Source organism: Cyrtonyx montezumae, unplaced genomic scaffold (assembly GCF_038088225.1).
Source record: "Cyrtonyx montezumae isolate F1298 unplaced genomic scaffold, pur_monq_1.0 scaffold_5, whole genome shotgun sequence".
NCBI classification, from domain to species: Eukaryota; Metazoa; Chordata; class Aves; order Galliformes; family Odontophoridae; genus Cyrtonyx; species Cyrtonyx montezumae.
The window spans coordinates 22,554,497-22,564,874 of NW_027072056.1; the positions used below are offsets into that span (position 1 = coordinate 22,554,497).

The window sequence follows — 10,378 nt, forward strand, 5'->3', positions numbered from 1 at the left end:
CGTAGGTCAAAAGCAGGAAGTAAACCTCTGATTATTTAGAAAATTCTATTTCTCTCCCTGTTCTAGAGGAAACAAAAGCAGAAGTGTCGATGGCGTCACCTGGGATCAGCAGCTGTCCCCCTGGCTAAGGAGCCAGTCTGAGTGTCAGCAGCCCTGGGACACCAGCAGCCCTGGGACACCAGCAGCCCCGGCCTCACGCAGAGCACTGCTGCTGCTGCAGGAACCGCAGTGACCCTCCGGCTGTGGCCACAGGGAACAGCCCAGCACTGCCACGCTGCTCGGCCGCACACTACGGTAACCCCCTCTCTCTGATTTCTGCTTTTCTTCTGATCTTGCATGCTTGGAGAATCCTTGCCGTGTTAGGACTGGACGTGGCAGCCAGATCTGTCACGCACTTCAGGGCGGAAGCAGATTCTAATATTCCACTCAAACCATTATAGATGGAAAAGGAACTTGGCCGCTCAGTGAGGGGTGTGTTGGGATGCTCAGGTGCTGGGCTGACCTTCCTTACAAAGGCAGAGCTCACCCCAACCACAGCCACTCACCACAATGGCATCGCCGTGCCCCCAAAAGCAGCTCCTGGCACCGCCCGCATCCCGCACTCAGAGCCGGCACAGCAGAGCCCAGCAGCTCTGCAGCTGCTGGTTGTGGGATGCCCCTCACCAGGCACTGCAGTGCCCGCACTGCCTCCTCAGCTGCGGGGCACCCACCAGCCCCCCCCTCCAGCAGCATGCACTACTTGCTGCCACAGCTGTCTCCTGACCCCAACCACGTGCTGGGAGCCCAGCAACCCCCGATGGGGTGAGCGGCCATCCCTGTGTCTGGGGAACATGTGGGGGGAAAGGCAGAGAGGGCCCCGTGGGATGCTGACAACAGGGCTGGGACAGCACCGGGGAATGGGCTGCCAGGACAAGGGAAGGAAAACAAGAAGGGGCGCTGAATTACTTTCACATTGGCCTCACTCGGTCAAATCTGCAGCCAAGAGGAGTTCCGCTGCTATCTCCTTTCCACACTAAGAAGGATGTGGAAAATGAGGTTTGCCCTTCCTCCCTGGGAGCAGAGGATGCTGTTCAGGCCGTCGCTGCTGTGAGCCCCACGTGGCCGAGCAGGTGCACCCAGGTGGAGTTGGCAGCATGCAGCCCAGCGGGGACAGGGGAGGTCACAGCACTGGGACCCTGCCCGTCCTGCCCCGTACCCCTACGCAGCCCCTGCCGGGCAGGGACCCGGCAAAGCAGGATGGCAGCACCCTCAGCCCGGCCAGACCACCCCCAGGCACTGCTCTGCCCTGTGCCCACCTGCTCAAACCCACCATCATCAGAGGAGATTACCACTGATGGCAGAGTCCAACCGAAATGCTCCTCATATAACATGAAAAATAGACAAAAAAGACTGGAGTATAAAAGACATAACCTCCTGCTTCACTTCTTTACATTTCTTCTTTTGTGGGTTTTTTTGTTTGTTTGTTTGTTTCCCCAAGGAGTGTGGAAAAGGTGAAATGCAAACAGAAGTCACAAACAACTTCAGCTACTCTGGCAATGGCAGCAACTGCACCAGCGACAACAGAATCAGCCAGGTCATCTTCCCTCTGCTTTACACTGTTCTCTTTGTGGTGGGTCTCACTATGAACGGTCTGGCAACATGGATCTTCTTTAAGATATCAAGTAAATCCAATTTCATCATCTTCCTCAAGAATACCGTCATTTCTGACATCCTCATGATCCTGACTTTTCCATTTAAAATCCTCAGTGACGCGAAGTTGGTACCGTGGGTGCTGAGAGGGTTTGTGTGCCAGGTCAGCCAGGTCGTGTTTTACTTCACCATGTACATCAGCATCTTGTTTCTCGGGCTGATAACTATCGATCGCTATCAGAAAGCCACCTCTCCATTCAGAACACCGACCACAAGGAGCCTTCTGGGTGCCAAGATCCTCTCCATGGCAATTTGGATATCGATGTTCACGCTTTCATTACCCAACATGATTCTAACAAACAAGAAAAAAACGCCCAGGAACGTGAAGAAGTGTGCTCTCCTGAAGTCTGAGTTCGGCTTGGTCTGGCACGAAATCGTAAACTATATCTGCCAACTCATCTTCTGGGTTAATTTAGCAGTCATAGTTGTATGCTACATACTTATAAGCAAAGAACTGTATAAATCCTATCAGAGGACAAGATGCACGGGAAAACCCTCTAAAAAGACAGTAAATCTGAAGGTTTTTATCATAATCGCAGTGTTCTTTATTTGTTTTGTGCCATTCCACTTTACCAGAATTCCCTACACTTTGAGCCAAACAAGAAACGTCTTTGAGTGCTCAGCAAAGAACACCTTGTTTTACCTGAAGGAGAGCACGCTGTGGCTGACGTCGCTGAACGCCTGCCTGGATCCATTCATTTACTTCTTCCTCTGCAAATCATTCCGAAGGTCCTTGCTGGGCACGCTGTGCAAGCACACGGCGTCGCCAGAACTGCGAGCGCAGACAGCGGCGCACGATGAAAGAGACGACACCGAGGACACCCCGGTGTAGCACACACAGCCGCACACCCCTGCTGGGCCACGTGAGTTTACCTGGGGGTAGGGGCTGCCAAGAACCCTGCTAAGGCCAACGACAACTTCACCTGCACTGTTACACACTGCCCCACGACGAACACACATCCGCTGGAACCAACATCACTGGCTGCAGAAGGTTAGAACTTCTGAACAAAGCAGGAGCTGCGCCTGCTCACAGACTCCACGTTTGACAGTTTCTGGGAAAAAGTAGAATTTATACAGAACAGAGGAAGAGGTGCAGAGGTTTTAAGGAAACAGCTTCATTTGGGCCAGAGTAAAGTCCATGGGAACAAAAGAATGGCTATAAATAAAACCCTCCACAAACGTAGCTCTTAAATATGGGAAGCGGCCACTCTGCACACAACCATCGGACAAACAGAAACATGGGACACACGTGGGTGAGCTATTCGCCTGTGCAGATTCCTGGTAACAGAATAACAGTTTGCTTAACTCATTGTATGCTTGCAATCTTAATCCACTGACCAAAATCCAATAGTTGTATGACAAAGGAAATCACTCCCCAGTCAGGCTTACCCTGATGCGACTTCAATCTTCAAGCACTTCACCTTATTAGATAACAAATAACTTGCAAAGAGAAAGACACAGTACATTTAAAAATGCACCAAGACCCAATTTACAGAACACTTCAATCTTAGGGAAAGAAAGACTCGTGGTAAAGTCTTTACCAATTATTAAGGACTGCATTCGTGACCAGAAGTCAGGGCAGGCAGCCAGAGACACATCAGGACGATGACAGTGGCAAAGACCACCTTCACCTCAGTCATCCTGGAGGCTCTGCCCTCTCTGCCCAACATTAATGTCAACATCAGCAAACACAGATGCCAATATACAACTTCACTGTCAATACTGCTACAGAGATCCTCGACAAGCAATCCACATCTGCCCACAAAAGGATGGCTTCAAGGCAGTCAGCCATTTCCAGCATCGCTCCAAGCAGGAAGCCAGAACCCCCTGACTTTGACACAAAAGATAAATCACACTGCTCAAATCCATACAGAAAGTTCTGTTTATGGAAAAATGCCCTGGAGTCCAACACAGCACGTAATACATATACAATAAGCACACAATAAAAGCAAAGCGTATCAGCAAGCAGAAGCGTCTTTTGCTGGAATGAGAAAGTTACTCTAATGTGCATAACCATATCACCAGGCCACACTGATGCCAAAAGAAACAGGAACGCCAATTCTGAATATCAGCAGTGAATCTCAGCATCATATGTCAGTGTTAACAGTCTCACAAAGAAATACATCTCACAGTTCAAGGCTGTTTGGTTGTTTTTCCTTCACTGAACCTCCAACTAGGCATTCAAATATTAATTATTGCCTGACAGATTTCAATCTTAACTGCTCATTTCAATGTAAAACAAAATACAAAGACTGAACACACTTTCTCTTGTCCTCAGAGGTCTATTTAGCCACTTGTTCAGGTGACAGAGGGAGGGTACCATCTCTGAATACATCAGTGCACATGACTTGATAGCCAATTAACCCTGCAGAGCTCCATCCTGCTGCAAGGGCAGCCTGGAGCATGCCTTCCGAGGATGTATGTAATGACAAGAAACACTGCCCAGATCTCAGGAACTCACACACAAGTTACATTTGAGATCTATCCTGGCTAACTGCCAGGAAACACTTCCTGTTCGCTCATCCCATGTCCCTAAAGGGGACAAACTATAATGGCACAGTGTAGCTGCTCCACACAGAAATCCAGAAGGCATGGCTGTCTTCATAGACATGGCTGCTCTTAATTTGTCAGTAGAGAAAGTAGTTCTTACTGACAGGAAGCAAAAGGAAGACAGAAAGCAAGAAAAAACATGATTAAATAACTGGAGTGATGTATGGAAATGAGGAAGGAAATGACACACCACTTCCAGCAGAAAAAGTCTCTTCTTTCTATGTTCCCTTGTTCGTAACACTTCGCTTGAGGATTCCATTCACAGAGCAACAGCAGATGAACTGCAGATAACCAAAGACCCTCCTGAAGCTGCCAGCTCTGTCCGGTACTCACATGCGGTGTGGCGGGGCACGTGAGCACCTGTCCTGCAGGTGTAAGAGGTGACAGTCAGCAGCATGAGCCTTATCCTCAAACATGTTAAAATCTGTGCCAAGAAAGGAAGAACGGTGCGTGCTGGGTGAGGAATACCAGAATTTGCTTTCCCAGAGGAACATGAGAGGATTCAACCACAACCGTAACATTTCTACTCAACGTTAGAATACGTTTCCATGTAAAGACAAATGGTTCTCCGGGCATTCTACTGTTATAAGCTGCTGTTGTGTTTTCTTAGGCCTCCATCATGAATACACACCCTTCCAACACTCCACTAGTCTGTAAACAACTTAAGCTTGGACAAAGGTTAACGTTTAACGTTGGTCAGTTTGTTTAACGCGTTAGAGAGGTTTTGTGTGTGTCTGTATAAGCCTGCTAATCTCTGTGCGGAATGTGTCATCTTGAGCACAAACTCTCACACTTTACGCTGTCTCTCTTCTTTTTATTCAAGTCTGTTTTGAAAGATGGGAGACTTTGCAAATGAGAACACCATCAGTAACCGCAGTGGAGCACCCTCCTCTGCACCGTGGCACTGCACTGACCCACCTGGTCTTCCCATTGCTCTACATTCTCATCCTGCTGCTGGGACTCACACTGAGCAGTCTGGCTTAGGGCTTTCTTCCATATTCCAAGCACATTGACCTTCACTGTCTATCTGAAAAACACTTTAGTATCTGATTTGATAACGACTCCAATTCTTCCTCTGAAAATCCTAACAGACTCTGGCCTGGGATAATGGCAACTGAAGGCCTTTGTCAATTTTCTGCCATAATATTTTATGACACTATGTATATCAGCATAGTTCTCCTTGGTCTCACCACTTCTGGTAGGTTTCTTGAGATTGTGAGACCTTTTGGGAAGTTCTGGGTGCATCAGGTGAGCTCAGTGCAGATCCTCACGGCTCTGGTCTGGCTCCTCCTGGTTCTGTCTGCGCTAAACATGACCTTTTCAAACAAGAAAGCAGGACTGCAGTTGGTGAGAAGTGCCCCTTGCTGAAGAACCAGCTTGGACTCAAATGGCACAGAGCTGCCCATCACATCTGCCAGTTTGTCTTCTGGACCATTCTCATTCTTCTGCTTCTATTTTGTGTAATTACTGCCAGAAAAGTGTTCAAGTCTTACTCGAATACACAGAAGAAAGAAAACAAAAAGAAACAAAGAGTTGAGGGGAAAGCATTCGTCATCTTCACAGTGTTCTTCTGCTTTGCCCCCTTCCATTTTAGCAGGGCTCCCTACACCCTGAGTCAAACAACAACCCGGACAGACTGCTGCCTGCAGAACCAGCATCTTGTCACTAAGGACAGTGCTCTGGCTGGCTGCCACGAGACCCACACAGACCCATTGATGTACGTGCTCTTGGGGAAACACACTTCAGAGAACAGTTCATACAAACCCAAGAACCAGACTGGACACTGGGACCTTGGCCACTGAACCCTGATTCTGCAGCTTCACGCTCAGGAGTCTTTGCATATCCATAGAGAAATTAAGAACTTTGTTTCACTGCTGCTGTAAAAAATCAAAGGTTGGTGGTGCTGTAACACTACTACTTAATAAAAGGGCGGGTTGGATTTCCACAGCTATGCTCTCTCCTCAGTGCTACTGCTCACACCACCAGCTGATCTGACACGGCCCTTTCCCCAGCGTGTTCCCTTCCTCGTGGACCCCCCATCAGTAACCAAAGCTGTGGGAGCCGAGCTGTGCTCGGGATGTGCCTGCCCGGCCACAGTGCCGCTGCACCGCACCGCAAAGATCTGTATCGCTCCAGATCAGCGATGACTTCACAGCAGTAACCACCTCGTTGTGAACCGCCTGCATCGCTGATGCGTAGCACAGATCAGTTCGTGGCCTTGCACCGCTGCGCGGGTAACGGGAGAGAGGCATTTCTGAACCATTTTATCTGCTTTACACAAAACAAAAAACCAACATTGCTTATTAGCACTTAACAGCTCAGTGGCTACAGCTGCTTCTAACAACAATTTAGCTTTATCTGGGAATAAAACCCAGAAGACTTCACCTTGATGCCAGGCTGGCTGGCAGGGCATGGGGCAGGGGAGGAGGAACTGCACCTGGCAGAGGGGAGGGGGCCATGCTCCCCCCCATCCCTACCCACCTCTCACACAATTACTTTCCTGCCACCTACCCAGTGTTCTTACCCTTCTTCTCCATTCCCTAAGAGATGTTAGGAGATGTAAGCAGAGGACACTGTGGCTCTGCAGCACGTCAGTCCTTGAGCAGCCACCAAGGCTGGGCCAGCAGAGGCTGCAGGACTGCAAAGGGCAACTGCTCAGGTGATGTGGTGCTGCAGAAGTGGCCGCAGGAAATCGCTATGACTTGCTCCCTTCCATCAGCCTTACTGCTGACCATAACCCCACCACCACCTCCAGTGTTCCCTGTACCCCTACCTCTATCACCTCCTGTGCCCCCACCACATCGCACTGCGCAGCCATTGCAGCACTCCCAGCTGGTGTCCCTATGGAGAGCACAGTGCCATGCCGAGATGCACCAGGCCCTACTGAAAACCGCCCTTCTCAGGCTCTCCTGCCATCCTGGTGCCCTCCTCACACTCCAGACGCTATGATTACCACTCAATTGCAGGTTTTAGACTTGCAACACTTACAGTAGCCTTATGCAGTTGTACAGGTTGCTCCATACAGCCTGATTTTTTTCCAAGTTGTCTTCAGATTATTGAATATAATTACACCTGTCTGTAGGAATCCTGTCTCCACCATACAGCTGGATCCGTCACTCAGCAATTTCAGCTCATTGTATCCTCTCTGCTAGGCACAGTAGTGCTTTCTGTAACACAGCACTCATTTACAACAAGAAACTGAACTAATCCCCAGCCAGCTCCCAATTGGTTCTGCACTGCTCTACAGATCAGTGTTTTCTCCCATAGTGCCCTCCTCTCAGGATTAAATGCTACTGAGGAATTAATTTTCCTCTCCCCACACACACACAGTGTTTAAGAGGATTAATTTGGCTACTTTAGTTAAAGTAAATATACCAAATTCTTAGCTGCTAAAGCACTCACTGCTTTGGTAACTGCCTAAAGAAACACACGTTTCTCCTGCTCAGAACACAGCACTCCCATGGCACAGGTACACAGCAGCAGCCTGTGCCTACGGGTGGGGGCAGCCACAAACTGGGCAGGGGTGCTCCTCAAGCACGGGGTGTGCCAGAGGTTCACAAGGAGCCTGACTCATCTGCTCTGCTGTACTCCTTGGGATGGCAGAGAGGAGCTGGATACCAAGGTCTGCCATGGGGAAATGCCTGCTGACTGAGGACAGGACATCGAGTTGATCCACTTTCAGAAGTTCCTTACATCCTAACCATCTGTCAGGTTTTAGATCCTCTCCTATTCTGAGGCTCAAAGAACAGTGCAGTGCTATTCCAGCTTTCCCACGAGCAGGAGTGGGCACAGCACAGCACCAGAGCTGCTCATGGGGCTCCGCAGAGCTCCTCAGTGCCACCCTCTGCAGAATCTGTCTCATTCCCATGACACCCAGGGCATGCTGAGAACGATGGACACTATTTTTCCAAATCTGAATTTCCCCCAGCTTAACTTGGAACGGTGCTGACGCTCGTGCCCCGGAGCTACCGAGGTATTACAGCAGTTATAAGGCACAGAGCAAACCTGTGGCATCCTGACCTGGCACACACAGCCCATCATCATCAGATGCAGCACTGAGGCTTTTCCTTTCCGCAGCCAAGTCTGCATTTGCTTGGCTTGTGTACACTCCAGACAAGAAGCCCCACACAGCTAGAAACAGGAAGGCTGGCAGCAGGCCTCAGACTTGTTTGGACAAATAAGCCTACGGCAGGCTCCCAGGCTCTGCCTTCCCATGAAAGCTACTGACACTCATTCTAAACATTTCATAGGTTGTTGGGTTCCAAAAGGGGAACCAAAGGGCACCAGGAAGACAAGTTTTGTAGGAAATCCATCTTATTTGGGTACACAAAGGCCAGCATACAATTCTTTTTATTTATTATTTCACTTCATTCTATGAAAAAGGCCGCTGCCAAACAATTTAGCCCTCCAGATTTTGCATCAGAGGGACAGTAAGCTCATTCCTGAACACCTCAGGATAAGTTCTGCACTTTGCACGTGTCCTGACCACCCAGCACCAATACGAACCCCTCCACCAGAGCTTCTGTGACCCAGTACCAAGAAAGCTCTCATGGTACACAGCATACTTCATTTCACTTGCAATACAAAAAGACAATTTGCATTGTGAATAAGAGCTAGGAAGCCAAGCCCAGCTGCCAGGATACTTCCTGTATGTCTGTTCATGAGCACACAAGGCCAGCAGGTTGCATGTGAGCACTGCAGGCTCTCAAACAGACTTCCAGCCCCAGAAAGGATCATCAGCCAGAGTGTGCAGCCAGAGGGGACCTACAACACAGCATAAGGATGGAGAAAGAAACGAGCTTTCTGAAAGTGAGTTCTTCGTTAGCTCCTTTCCTCCCTCCCTGTCTTTCAGAGGCAGCCACCAAGCGCAGCTGTATCAAACCTCCTTAGGAAAGGGGGTGCTGGAGGCTCCCAATGCATCTCCAGGACTCAGCACCTCCTGCACACTGCAGCATGGTGCTGTGGGCATCACACTGCTGTTGCAAGCTCTCAGCATTCCACCATTTTTTCCTGTCACAAAGAAGAAAAAGTGATTCTTGTGCATTATCCAGGTGGTTAATCTGCTTTAAAAGTAAGCCCGTAGCTTTTACTGATAACGCAATAGTAAAGGAGTTTTACAGCAAAGCAACACAGTAATTACTGTAATAAAGTTGTTCAGACTCTTAAGTAATCTGAGAAATGCTCTGTCATCATCAGGATCCAAGAAGGGACATCCAGGCTCCAAGCAGTGACAGAGTTGCAGGTCAGCCCTCAGCACCTCCCTACATACAGCGCAGCCCCACACCTCATTGGCACTGCCTTTACAGTAAGCTCCATCCACAGCATCTCCCTCCCATGTGCTGGCCTGCCTAGACCTGCTCCCACCTGAGAACCACCATGCAGCTTCTCCAATTTAACAGCCTGCTGAGGATGCTACAGCCGAGCTTATTAACTCACTCAGCTTTACTAATAGCTCAAAACACAGAGATTTTAAAGAAAAGTTGATGTGCAAGCACACCACATTCAAAAAACAAAAACACAGGGCATCAACTACTAACCACTTAGATCTCTGTAAGAAATTGCTTTTGTTTTCCCTTCTTCTTCTCTCCTCCCTCTTCCTCACAGCACTTCCCACAGTGCCATTTGAGATCCCAGAGATGTTCTCAGTACCAGAGAGGCCAGGGGTCCTGGAGCAGACACAGCAGCGTGTGGCTGCTCACTGCTACAGACACTTGTGCAGCAATGCTGGAAGCATGACCAGCACATCATGGTGTGCTGGTCACAGCCTGAGCTCAGCAGTCCTTAGAGGAGCACAGACTCCAAGCACTGGAATTCAGGGTTGTTTAAACATCCCAGAGAATGACAATCTGTTGTGAAAAAAACTGAATGAAAGAGAGAGGCAGATTTCTCTTGCCACATCCAAGCTGTGTGTGAGCAACAGGGACTGTCAGCTAATGTCAGAATACTCAGCTCCTGAGATCAGATCACATTTGGCAGAAGTATAACATGTGTTCCTGCTGGCTTCTTTTGCATTACCTGATTTGCCTTGCAAAAGCAGGGCTTCAAAGATGAACCATGTCAAAATTCTCCTACAATCAGAGACTGTATCTGATTAAGGGAGAGGTCCTGAGGCAAGTGAGAGCCTTACAGATTGCTCAGG

At 49.0% G+C, this 10,378-nt stretch overlaps 4 protein-coding genes across 4 annotated transcripts in view; 3 read left to right on the forward strand and 1 right to left on the reverse strand.

The window, feature by feature from the left end:
- The window catches only part of SERP1 (stress associated endoplasmic reticulum protein 1), a 312,396-nt gene that overhangs the window by 172,502 nt on the left and 129,516 nt on the right, over positions 1-10,378 (forward strand). The window lies entirely within an intron of this gene.
- MED12L (mediator complex subunit 12L) overlaps positions 1-10,378 on the reverse strand; it is a 99,446-nt gene that overhangs the window by 29,861 nt on the left and 59,207 nt on the right. The window lies entirely within an intron of this gene.
- P2RY12 (purinergic receptor P2Y12) lies at positions 1,474-2,635 on the forward strand. The gene has a single exon (XM_065748094.1). The coding sequence runs from the start codon at positions 1,496-1,498 to the stop codon at positions 2,519-2,521; it is 1,026 nt and encodes a 341-aa protein (XP_065604166.1). The 5' UTR covers positions 1,474-1,495; the 3' UTR covers positions 2,522-2,635.
- LOC136056094 (P2Y purinoceptor 13-like) lies at positions 4,967-6,272 on the forward strand. The gene is given in 5 exon segments (XM_065748095.1): positions 4,967-5,134; positions 5,136-5,219; positions 5,221-5,360; positions 5,363-5,572; positions 5,575-6,272. Coding segments are annotated over 5 exon segments (960 nt in total). The 5' UTR covers positions 4,967-5,075; the 3' UTR covers positions 6,042-6,272.